General features: G+C 44.7%; 1 protein-coding gene across 1 annotated transcript in view; it reads right to left on the reverse strand.

The window, feature by feature from the left end:
* LOC124777125 (invertebrate-type lysozyme 6-like) overlaps positions 1-13,161 on the reverse strand; it is a 76,403-nt gene that overhangs the window by 13,339 nt on the left and 49,903 nt on the right. Inside the window, exon 2 of the mRNA XM_047252411.1 lies at positions 8,304-8,486. Coding sequence (XP_047108367.1) covers positions 8,304-8,486 — 183 coding nt within the window. The remainder of the gene's footprint in view (positions 1-8,303; positions 8,487-13,161) is intronic.

Below are 13,161 nucleotides of genomic sequence, written 5' to 3' on the forward strand. Positions count from 1 at the left end.
AAAGCTGTAGCGTGTTTCAGCTTCCATAAGAAGCCTTCGTTATCAGAAGGACTTTCTGTTTAAGTTAGTTCACACGCCCTAGGGAAGTAATGATGTACCACTACCATCTAGATAATATCTGGTTAGCACATTACTGATCAACATAATAGTCTTCTTATAAATGCTTTGATTTTAATTTGTAATGTGAAGTTACGGACTGATAGTTCTTCCCTCAAATTATCTTAACTGGATACTCCATATGCTATAAATGATTATAGAAAAAAAATCACTTCAACTTCATCTTACGTAGGGTACCGAATTCCACTTTTTCTACAAAGTACCAGAACTATATTTCGTGTGTATGATGTTTAATGTCTCTTCTTCGGACGTAGAGCATCAGCTTAGCTTGAGGAGAATGGAGTAAGGAAGAAGCTGTCGTCATTTCCAAGGAACCAAGCCAGAGTTCCGCCCTCAGGAACTAAGGGAAGAGGGAAATGCGGGCAGCCGGAGGGAAATGCGGACAGCCGGAGGGAAATGCGGACAGCCGGAGGGAAATGCGGACAGCCGGAGGGAAATGCGGACAGCCGGAGGGAAATGCGGACAGCCGGAGGGAAATGCGGACAGCCGGAGGGAAATGCGGACAGCCGGAGGGAAATGCGGACAGCCGGAGGGAAATGCGGACAGCCGGAGGGAAATGCGGACAGCCGGAGGGAAATGCGGACAGCCGGAGGGAAATGCGGACAGCCGGAGGGAAATGCGGACAGCCGGAGGGAAATGCGGACAGCCGGAGGGAAATGCGGACAGCCGGAGGGAAATGCGGACAGCCGGAGGGAAATGCGGACAGCCGGAGGGAAATGCGGACAGCCGGAGGGAAATGCGGACAGCCGGAGGGAAATGCGGACAGCCGGAGGGAAATGCGGACAGCCGGAGGGAAATGCGGACAGCCGGAGGGAAATGCGGACAGCCGGAGGGAAATGCGGACAGCCGGAGGGAAATGCGGACAGCCGGAGGGAAATGCGGACAGCCGGAGGGAAATGCGGACAGCCGGAGGGAAATGCGGACAGCCGGAGGGAAATGCGGACAGCCGGAGGGAAATGCGGACAGCCGGAGGGAAATGCGGACAGCCGGAGGGAAATGCGGACAGCCGGAGGGAAATGCGGACAGCCGGAGGGAAATGCGGACAGCCGGAGGGAAATGCGGACAGCCGGAGGGAAATGCGGACAGCCGGAGGGAAATGCGGACAGCCGGAGGGAAATGCGGACAGCCGGAGGGAAATGCGGACAGCCGGAGGGAAATGCGGACAGCCGGAGGGAAATGCGGACAGCCGGAGGGAAATGCGGACAGCCGGAGGGAAATGCGAGCCCAATTTTTATTGAACGTGTGTTCTGGGTGTCTGCCACTGCGTCATCCATCTTAGCAATACTTTCAGGTAAAGCAAATATAACAGTTTTTTTGTTGATAGTGGATGTGGTAGAACACCGACTGTTGGTTGAAATGAAAAGGTTCTTCAAGGAACTGGAACGATTCACGTTTCTCTCTAACGGTTTTCTTTCAGTTAACAAGAAAGTACAACTACTGAAACAATATTTTTACGTCTGATTTACTATCTATAGATGTGGACTTCTTTTTCAGTAGTCAGTGGTCACTGAAGCAGTCGGCATATGACGTCGATCACAGGAAATGTTTGATAAACAATGTACATTTATCTTGGTTGCTGAACTGTATCGAAGGAAAGGTCAAAATATAGCTGTATGACACAGAAAGACAGTTTCCAGGTCGTAAATGGATGTATTTGTAGACTTTTAGCTTAAAGGTCCTCGGAACTTTAAAGAGAGGGGTTCAGCCTCGAAGTGTGCATGTCAAACAAGACTTAGTATGGGCAGAGGTTATATCCGACAACAACAAATTAGAAATAGAATTACGACCACCCCGACTCAGATGATATAGATACGCAATGGTTTAAGGAAAATTTGAGTCATTTCGAATATGTACAGACTCATACGAGACAGCTATAGTTTGTTGTGAAACCCATCTGCTTTCGATATGTTGACGGGACTACGTTTAAAACAGGTGGTAGGCATGAAACATCGTTCGAAATTTTACTAAGTACTTTCTCCAAAAATTGTTTCGAACAGGACCCCATACGACGTTTACGTGGTTGCCGTAACATCCTCTACCTGTTAACAAGAAACAATCCTGATGAAATAGATAGCATCATAATAGGTACAGAGATTGGTGACAACATGGTGATTATAGCTAGACCTAATACCGTAACATTCAAATTCACCCAAAATAAATGCAAATACAACTGCATAAGAAATATGATAAAAATATGCCGGACGCCTTCCTAACACACAGTCTGTTTCTTTCAAACTATGTAGGCGTAGATCATATGTGGCTTAAATTCAGAGAAATAGAATTGACAGAAAACGTGAATTTCACGCCAATCAAATGTTGAGAAGCGGAACAGATTCTCCATGTTACACTAAACACGTCAGAACAATACCACAGAAGAAAGGGATGCCCTGTTTAAAACAAAAGAAAAAAGCAGAATCTCCAATATGGCCGACGTTTTACAGAAGCTCTAAGCTTAACGCAGGCTTCATTGTACCCCGGGTCACATCATCAGCACACTAGAAAGGAAATAGGAGTCATCATCTGAGTTACAGACCCATGTCACTGACATACATTTGCAATAGGATTTTGGAGCACATTGAGTTCTAACATCGTTAAACACAAGAAAACTATCTGTTGATACATAGCCAGCTCGTATTCAAAAAATACCATTCTTTGGCTCTTTATGAGAGCTATCGACAGGGTATCTCAAACTGGCTCCCTATTTCTAGATTTCCGTTATGGTTTCGAAACTGTACCTTTCCAAGTGGCTTGTAATAAAATAGCACGACTATTGAGTATCGTCTCAGTTGTGCGTCTGCGTTTGTGATATCTTGTCAGAAAGATCCCAGTTAGTAGTAACTGATGGAGTCATCGACTCTGCCAGATTTGATATCTGGCGTTCCAAGAAAGCGTTTAGGCACTTTTTGTACTTTATCTGTATAAATGAGGTAGGAGACAATCTGAACAGATCGCAGTCTGTTTCCAAATGACGCTTTCCTTTACCGTCTAACAAAGTCATTAGGAGATCAAACTAATTGCAAAATGATTTAGACATAACATCTGTATGGTACGAACGGTGGCTATTGTACCGAACTCTATAGAGTGAGAGTTCCTCCAGGAAAGCATTAAAAAATTCCATTAAACGTAGGTTACACGGTAAATCACACGTACATGAGGGTTGTCGAGTCAACTAAATGCCTGGGAATTACAATTACAAACAATTTAAATTTAAAGCATCACATAGAAAACGTTGTGGGGAAGGCGAACCAGAGACTGTTTATTACAGGCAGAGAAATTAACACGTATCTACTAAAGAAACTGCCTACACTACGGCTGGCCGTTCTCTTCTGAGCATTGTTGCGCGATATGGGACCCTTACCAGATAGGATTGACTTACCAGGTAGGAATGACTAAGGACATCGAAAAATTCGAAATAGCAGCACGCTTTGCATTATCGCGAAATCGGGGAGATAGTGCTACGGACATGATACGCTAGCTGAGGTGGACATCATTAAAAAAAAAGGCTTTTTCTTTGCACAGACATCTTAACACGAAATTTCCGTAACTAGCTCGCCCCTCCGAATGATTTTTTTTAATCCTACCTAAATAGTAATTGCAGTAGAATTAGAGAAATCAGAGCTTGCACGAACATATTTATTCCAAGTGTAGCAATCGAAACGCTCTGAAAATGGCTCTATGAACCCTCTGCTAAGCACTTTAGTATGAATTGCAGAGTTGTTATGTGCATATTGTTAGTATCGTTTGGTTCGACACATTTTGTGTAACTTTTTCAGTGAGTATATTCGATACTAGCAGTGCGATAATCCTGTTCTGTGGTCTACACGTTTACCACGCATGATTTCCTTAGAAGGTAGGATAGAGGGAGTCGCACAGTGATATACTTGCTGAATATGGTGCTTGTTTTCCCCACAGCCAAAGCCCCGTGTGGGCAGGTGCACTATCCTGATAAAAGAGGACTTTCTTCTGCACCGATCAATGTACACCGTGCAACACAAAGGATTACTTTTTCGGAAACCCGTAATTCGTCCCCCAATGCGACGTCAAAGTTGGGAATTTGGCTCAAAGATGCCTACAGTCTTCCCCTGTTACTGGTGCAAAAGCATGGCGCACCCCGACCTGACCCTCGGGATCGGCGAAGCTTCAACAGCAAGGTGTCGATACATGCATGGGGGGGAGGCTTGAGCTCAGAAGTTCACGTGAGGTCGAAGGAGAACGAATGTTGTCACGTTGGCACCAAGCTTCACCAAAATTCCGACCAACGCCACCGCGGACCTGTCGCATGATGGGAGAGATCGTCACACCCCTTCTTATGCAAATTTCACCACTTCTTTTGGCGCGCCTGCGATGGAGATCAGAGCCGCGACGCACAGCGTTGAAAGCAAGCTGTTTTCTTATGGATGGCCGAGGAAAACATTTCAGACACACCACCGCTCAGATCTGATGCGGAGATGGGTCACGGGGTGACATGAAGGGCGTCATTGAAACCACCACGTTCCTTGGGGCATTGATTCCTACACGTCTTGCAGTCGTTAACGATAGCTCTCAGTGCGATAAGCAAGAGGACGACTATTTGACACTGCTTACACCAACACCGACTCAAAGGAAGGTCTCGGCGCTTATTGGTGACGTCACGTCAGCTAGGCACGGCGAACGCCAGGTCTGTTGCAGGCATACTCATAATGGTGGTGTCTCCCTCTCTGACAATGGAAAATGTGTAACTACTGGCGGTAGTTGACCAACACACATTGTTCTGAGAGATTTCTGCAATCAATTAATTGTGCAATTCATTACACTTCTTTACAAATAATGTACTCCTGAACTTAAATTTCCACCTGTTTTAACGATTGAATTACAAAAATAACTTCATGGTCCAGCAGCAACAGAATTCGTGTTTTTTTAACTTATTTGTAAATCTGAGGAAGTTACGTTTGTACTGGGTTGCTTTCACAAGAAACTGAACATATTGGTGCTTTTCTTGTGGTATCTTGGTTGACTATGGGGTGAGGAGCACTGAATGTTAATGAAATATCTTGCGATTGTACACGATGGGGGAGGTGGTGGCGGACAGAAGAAGAGGCAAAAGAGATACTTGTTTTATCAAATAAAATTTTTTTATCTTATAAAGTTTCTCCTTCAGTTGCAAGAGGGGTATATTTATCTTTTCTAATGTGCATGTTTAAAAAAGTTTAAGTTCAGCAGTATTTTCGATGTATGAAGCTATTTTGATTCCTGTTTAGAATTCCTTTCGTTGAAAACGACTGTAATCTAATGACTGGCAACAGTTGGACATTTACACATGTAAATTAGTTCACATTTCCAGTGACGATGTCAAACGGAAATAAATAAATAAATAAATAAACTAGTTCATTGTAAGGGGGTTGGGGTTTGGGGTAAGTTTCGATAACAAAATGGACCAAGTAAATATAGTTAATTGAATGTAAAATTTTCGAAGCTTGCAATGAGGCAAAGCATCTTCTCATATTGATCTACTTTTGTTTCGACAGGATTCAGTAATACAGAACTATGATCTTCATTTGTAGCTTTACGATAGTAAGAAAATCTTTCATCTAAATAAAACTGCAGAATCCAAAACAATACCAAACATGATGTCCAAAAATAAGGGATTTATAGTGATAAGCACGCCCAGGCGTTTCTGCCTGCAACAGACCTGGCGCTCGCCGTGCCTAGCTGACGTGACGTCACGAACGAGCGCCGAGGCCTTCCTTTGAGTCGGTGTTGCTTACACCCGCCGGACGATTCAACACTTCTCTGTTGACATTATGGGCCAGCAACTCCACTGGTCATCATCGCATCCCCTTGGATTGCAGTGCGACTGTAGCTTTTGCTCTGATGTTCAAGGTGGAACCACTGAGGACCATTCAAAACCATTCGACGAAATCTGAATGTGATCCAAAGCGGCAAAGGGTGGTTATGCTTTTTCAGCCTCCTGTTTTGCGCCATCCTGTAGCCCGACCACGGAGGGATGCGACATTGACAAACATGTGAATAAAAGGACAAAGGGTTCGTCTGAGAACATGCAGTTGGGCAACATCGTCGGTACCAACCGCCCTCCTTTGTTGAGCACTTAAAAAATCGGCCTGTACAGTGATAAGCCACGACGAAGTTACAGGTGCCTGCATGTCGCTAGTGGAATTGGAGGTGTCAGGGATTGTGTGCTTGAAGGCGCCTAGGATTCCGTCATGGCTTGTCTTTGTACAGGCTGATTTTTAAAGCGCTCACCAAAGGAGAGTGGGTGACACCGAAGATGTTACTAAACGGCGTGGTCTTAGAGTGATCCTTTATTCACAGAAGTGTCAATGTACCACCATCCGGTGATCACGTCACAGAAGGGCGCATGGCTGAAAAGGTGTAAGTAACGTTTGCTCTTCGAATCACGTTCCAATTTCTTCCACCCTGTAAATCAGAGCAAGAATTGCGGTAGCGCTACACTGCAAAAGAATGCAGTTCACGTTCTGTAGATAGCTGACCCACGATGTCTCAAGAGAAGGGTCGTAGAATATTTAATTAAAAGTAATTTAATAAGTTTACTGAAGTTAATTTACGACAGCCAGGAGTTGAATCCAGGCAGTTCACTTGTCAGGCGAACATTATGCGACAGAACCATACACAATGTCGAAAACAGAAACTTGCTTTGGGTAAGTAATGACACTCTGGAAGCACTTCTAACATTCTGCTTGGTGTCTGTTCTATACCGTGTCTCCCTACCACTTTCACGCAACGAGGCTCTGAGCGTATTTTTTAGGGAATTGACTAGTTTGAGCCTGGGACCTGTTGCTGTTAGGGAGACGTGAGACCACACATGACATGTAGAATTCAGAAGAGTTCAGTGAGACTAGCGATGATATAACCAAATGATTTCAGCGTCAGCTCCACTGCACTCCCTGTAAAAGAATCTTAATACTAACTAAATTTAGCGGAAGGGGTTCAAGGCTTTCCTATTTTTAGTTAGCTGGTAAAATAACGTCGAAAAAGCAGTTAAGTTTACCATTGGAAATTTTATTCTACTCACAAAACATTGTTTATAAATTGCACTATTGATAAAAGGAAAGGTTTTAATAAAGGATGGTAAAAACCAACTGCGTTCAACAAAAATGTGAACGAATATTCCCTGAATGGGTTTCCAAGTTCTACAATGGATCGAAGGATGACCCATGCCATATCACATCTACAATCTAGGTTTAAATTAAGTTTCACAAAAGAGAAAACTTACAAAATGGTCTACAGTGACCCTCAATTATCTTTCATTACTTATCTAACTTGCCGTAAATTACAGTGGCTGATGTGGCTTCTCAATAACTATATAACAGAAAAATCATCGCGTTTCAGATTTTTACTTCAAGTGGCAAATGTGAACACCATGAGCTTTAATTGACGATCGACATTAGTATTACGCAAAAAGGGGGTATAAGAGATGAGACTTCTGCAGTTCTGAGTGAAGCTTTATGCGCTGTTATGTGGCATCGTGTGCGTTCATTACCATGTCGGTGTTCGTCAGGGGGCGGCGGACAGCACAGCTCCGCTCACCTCGCCGTCTCGGAAGCAACTCCCACCTAACTTCTCCTTACTACAATTTACCGAAGTTGGTTTAAAAAAAAACTATCTGGCTGTGTTTTCATCTGACCAATCAGGGTCTCAATGTTAACCTTAAGCTCCACCTACAAAAATTCTGTCTATCCAATGAGAAACGTTATACTTTTCGTGGTGGGGGAATGTTTTTAAAGTTTGCAACGTAACAGAGACGCGAAAAAGTCTCACGCTAAAACTTGCAGTTGGGGTGGTCCTAGCGGTTAGCTGGCCACGTGGGTGTCTGTCCCTTATCATAGGGCCTTCCAGCTTAACACGGTTGTGCTCTCTGCTTCTGTTCTCGTTTCTCCCGTCAGAACTGCGTCTGCCTCACGGTGGGAAGGTATGACATGCATTTAGGCATTTTTGTGTTAGTCTGTGGTATTCTATTTGCTCACTCGTTACTCGTATTACTTTGGTTAATTTAATGCCACGATTTATTCGGAGCTATGTCAGGGTTTTCATGGAAGGTGTTGGATTTGCCTGACACCTTACACACTGTTTTCTCGAGAATTTTGAGAGTCGAATGGGCCTGCTTCAGGAATGATATTTAAGCACTGAACTTCACGTACCGGAAGTAAAGAAACTTTTGAGTAACTCACCATCTTCGGCATCCGGCGAGGTCCCCGGAACAATGGGTGAGCCAGCGTCGAGCCAGTACGGCTTGGTGATCTGGAAGAGGCCGCACACGCCCTTGTTGCAGCCCAGCTTCGGATTGCACCGCGAAGAGGCCTCACAGATGCACCCGTAGCACGAGTCGAACGTCGGGCGAGTCACGTTGGTACCTGGCAGTGGAAAGTAATTATGAATATGGGCGCTCTCAGCATTTGCCGTGCTCGAAAACTCCTTTTCTGAAGGAGTGTAAGTATCTAGATCAAGTAACTTCCTTTAAGCAATCTGTCACTGTTCGCTGATGACTCTGTAGTGTATAGCAAAGTGTCATTGTTGAGTGGCATTAGCATGATACATGATGACACTGAATTTCTGTTTGGCGTGAAGAATGCGCGGCTTTCTCAAAATGTAGAGAAACGTGAGTTAATTGAGCTGAGAGAGAGAGTCGTGTAATGTCCGAATACATTACTAGTGGCGTACTGCTTGACAGTTACGTCAATGAAATATATAAGCGTAACGTACCAAAGCGACATGAAATACAGCTAGCAGCCAAGGTCGGTAGTAAGAAAGGCGAATGGTCTGTTTCTTAAAGGATGTCTTCTACGTCTTTTGAGTTGTACTAGAAGCTTTACTTACCTAAACCGGTTTTCGGGTTTATAACTCATCATCAGTGTATCTCGTACAGAGGAACAAACATCTGTATATTTGCAGACTGAAGTGACAAACCAAAATTTGTACCAAGTCAGGACTCCCACTGACTAGGCAAATGTGCCACCCACTATGCCAGCCTTGCACAGTGACTTTGCAAAACTACAAACACTACCCTAGCATGCCTTCCTCCTCAATCCAAATTCCCATTCACGCCTAAGCCCAATTGGTACTCCCCCTAAATTAGATTAAAGCACCTATATCTGCGTGGTATACCACGGTCGAGAGGTAGAGTCTTAGTAATCAAAAACGTCCTCGCTACCGGGTTCTAAACCCCCTAGCGCCTAAATTTTGATTAATGATCAGCATTGGTGGCCGAAGACTTCCGGCATAAGAAGTCTCTCTCATTCTGCCAACGGCCTTGTCAAAGACGGTGGAGGAGCGCACAGAGGTTCAGGGCACACTTGTCTCTGGAGTGGGAAACTGCCCTATAGGCAGAAGAATCAGCAGTGATCAACGGCATGAGGAAGCAGAAGGCAGTGGAAACCACTGCACTAAAGAGACATAGCGTTTATCCACATGACATGTGACCTGCAACTAAGGAAGTGTCATGATGATCTCTCCATTGGCAGAAGATTCCGTAATGGTCCCCCATTCGGATCTCTGGGAAGGGACTGCCAAGTGGGAGGTTAACATGAGAAAAAGATTGAATAACCAACGAAAGGCTAGCGTTCTAAAACTCGGGGCGTGGATTGTCAGAAGTTTGAACAGGGTAGGGAAGCTAGAAAATCTGAAAACGGAAATGCAAAGGCTCAATCTAGATTTTCTAGGAGTCAGTGAAGTGAAATGGAAAGAAGACAAGGACTTCTGATGGATGAGTATAGGGATGATATCAATAGCAGCAGAAAATGGTGTAACGGTGTAAGACGTGTATATTTCTATTGTCTACTGTCAAGCCACAATTTATGAAAGATGTTTATATTTTATTAATAAGATTAAGTAGGAATAATTAATATTTGTCATGTTGGAAATAATTGTGGTAGCAGGGAACGTCTGCACCAAAGTATTGTTGGCAGGAGAGAGCACACATTGATATTTTATAAAGGGCAGGAGAGACCGCGTATGGATAAATTTTAAGAAAAGAGCGGGAAAGACCGCGCATTGATACATTTTGTAATTGTAGCAGGGATTGTCCGCACCAGAAAGCATTATTGGCGGAAGAGACCGCACTTTAGCGTTCGTATGAAGTCAGTAGTAAGCGAGAAGTGGAGCAAGTCGGTAGCAGGTCCGAAGCGAGAGGTTGAGAGGAGTCGTGTGTGTGCCAGCGAGCAAGTATGATTTAGAAGAGATTATAAACGGATGTACAGAGACATCAACTATTATCATAAGAGGAACTAATATAATTGAATTATTTTTTTGAGAAACTCAAGACTACTGAAGGTAGGTTTGCACAATGCTAGTTGTAAGATTATTGTAAAAAGTAAGTCCCATTTGAACGTTTGTGAAATTATTTCATTCAGAATATAATTAATTTTTGCCAGCAATATTGCATTACTTATTATAATCCATCCCAAAAACCATCAACGTAAAACTTTGCAAAACTTTATCGTTGCCAAGAAAAAGTTTAACTATGAATTACGTAACTTCAGTCAAATTACTTAAAGAATAACGTCAGCTTTACTGTTAAAGAAAAATGTCCGCTTTGGTAATAAAAACAGCCACTTATTATGACAGCCCACCAGCATCTAATAGAGTACAGTAAAAGAGTAAGTATATTCATGTCGCAGTTCGATGTAGCAGTCAGATGGCGATCCAGTAACAGTAAAAAAGGTAAGGAACCGTTTTGAGTTATTGCAGGTAACGACTGAGGGCCACGACGACGACACATATGTTTCGTCGAAATAATCAGCAAATCACTTATAGTAAGTAGCATTTAAATTTGTATGCGAAGATTGAGAAAGAATTAATTTCAAAGTGAACATTTCATTTGTTATTATTAAGCAAGAGATAGAAATCCTAAGGGAAGAATTCATAGGTTATTGAAGGGAAGGTTGCGTACAAGAGAGAGAGAGAGAGAGAGAGAGAGAGAGAGAGAGAGAGAGAGATGGTTGGTTGTTTGAGGTTTAAGGGACCAAACAGCAAGGTCATCAGTCCCTTGTTTCAAATATGGTCCATTCCGCTAATGGGACACCTCAAGAAAGTCCGAACAATAAAAGGGAAAAAGCTAAAAACGTAAAAGGACAGTCATGTTGTCAATGGTAAAAACAAAATGAGGGAAGTCAGCAGGAGAACGAACCCAACACTATGCTGAAGCAGCATAGGCAAGACCACCTGTGACTTAAAAGGTGCAACCGCTGGAATGTACGTATGGGAAAAGGAAACTAACCAATCCTTAAAAAAAGGGTGAACACAGAGTAAAAGGGGAAGAAAAGAGGATCTCGGTCAGGGAGGTGAATCGGGACTCTCCGAACACGGCGTACAGTGGGAGACACCCAAACACTCACCGCCCTGCCCCAACACCAGAGACACATTAAAAACCTCAAAACTGAGAATAAAAACCACTTTCCCGGAGGAAGCCGAGAACCAGAGAGACCATCCAGGAATCGTCAGCCAACATCAAAGGTAAAGTGTGGGGGAGTCTGTACTTAACACGCAGAGCCAAAAGAAGGGGGCATTCAACCAAAATGTGGGCTACTGACTGGAAGTCTCCACAACCACAAAGTGGGGGTGGCTCATCACGCAAAAGAAAACCATGGGTCAGCCTGGTACGGCCAATGCGGAGACGACACAGTGTGGTCGAGTCCTTTCGGAAGAGGCGAAAGGAAGAACGCCACAGGCCTGGTGTCACCTTAATCGCACGAAGTTTATTAGACAGGGGAGTAGCCTCACAAGAATTGGCCCATAACTGTGCGAAGTGGGACTTGATATGAAGCCGTAAATCCGCTGCAGGAGGGGTTACAGAAAACGGGGGTAAGTGACTGCTCCCCCAGCCAAACGATCAGCGAGCTCACTACCTAGGATACCCACATGGCCAGGGACCCAAAGGAAGTCAATGGAACAAGCAGCACGGTGAATATTAGCGAGATGGTCATGGATGGCAGAGACCAAGGGATGGCGCGAAAGAACACCGGTCAATAGCAAGAAGGCCACTCAACTAGTCCGTACATAACAAAACGCGGTTGTGTTGGAACTGTTTAATAAAGGTAAGGGCCTGGAAATCGCCATCAATTCCACAGTAAACACCCCACATGTTGGTGGCAGCAGATGATTTTCCGTTCCAACAGAGGACGTGAAGGCATACCCCACATTATCAGCAGATTTAGAGCCATCAGTGTAAAAAACAACAGCATCCCGAAACTCCCATAAAATTTGGCGGAAAAAGGAACGGAACACCACCGGGGGGAAGGAATCTTTCGGACCTCGGCGGAAATCCATCCGAATTCGAGGCCGAGGAACTAACCAAGTGGGGGTGGAGGGGAGGGAGCGAGGAAGACAGGACAAAGAAGGAAGCTGAAAATCACGGCAAAGAGACGCAAGGCGCAGCCCAACCGGTAAACCCGCCCGTGGGCGGGAGTCGGGTGGGCGACGTCCATGGTCTGGGAACAAGATAGAATAGGAAGGATGAGTGGGAGAGGAACGGATAGCGAGTGCATAAGACACCAGAAGTTGGGACCGACGAACAGAAAGTGGGGGGGGGGATCCCAGCTTCAACCAGGAGACTATCAACAGGGCTAGTAGGGAAGGCACTGGTGGCCAAACAGATACCATGATGGTGGACTGGATCCAGCACGTGCAGTGTGGAAGGAGCAGCTGAACCATGAACTTGACAACCATAGTCCAAACGTGACAGAACTAGAGCACGATAAAGACTGAGGAAGAGGGAACGGTCCGCACCCCAAGAGGAGTGGGCAAGGAAGCGAAGCACATTGAGTTTACGGAAACATCCTACCTTCAGGAGTCTGATATGGGGCAGCCAAGTGAGCTTGTTGTCGAAAAGAAGACCCAGGAAACGAAACTGTGGAACCAGAGGCAATCTTTGTGCAGCGAGACAGAGCTCTGGATCAGGGTGGACCGTAGTACGGCGACAGAAGTGGACCACCCGCGATTTTAAAGGAGACAATTGAAACCCGTGTGAGAGGGTCCATGCAGAGGCACGCCGTATAGCCACCTGGAGCTGCCGTTCTGCAGATGGCATCGAGG

This window comes from Schistocerca piceifrons, chromosome 2 (genome assembly GCF_021461385.2).
Source record: "Schistocerca piceifrons isolate TAMUIC-IGC-003096 chromosome 2, iqSchPice1.1, whole genome shotgun sequence".
In the NCBI taxonomy this organism is placed as follows: domain Eukaryota; kingdom Metazoa; phylum Arthropoda; class Insecta; order Orthoptera; family Acrididae; genus Schistocerca; species Schistocerca piceifrons.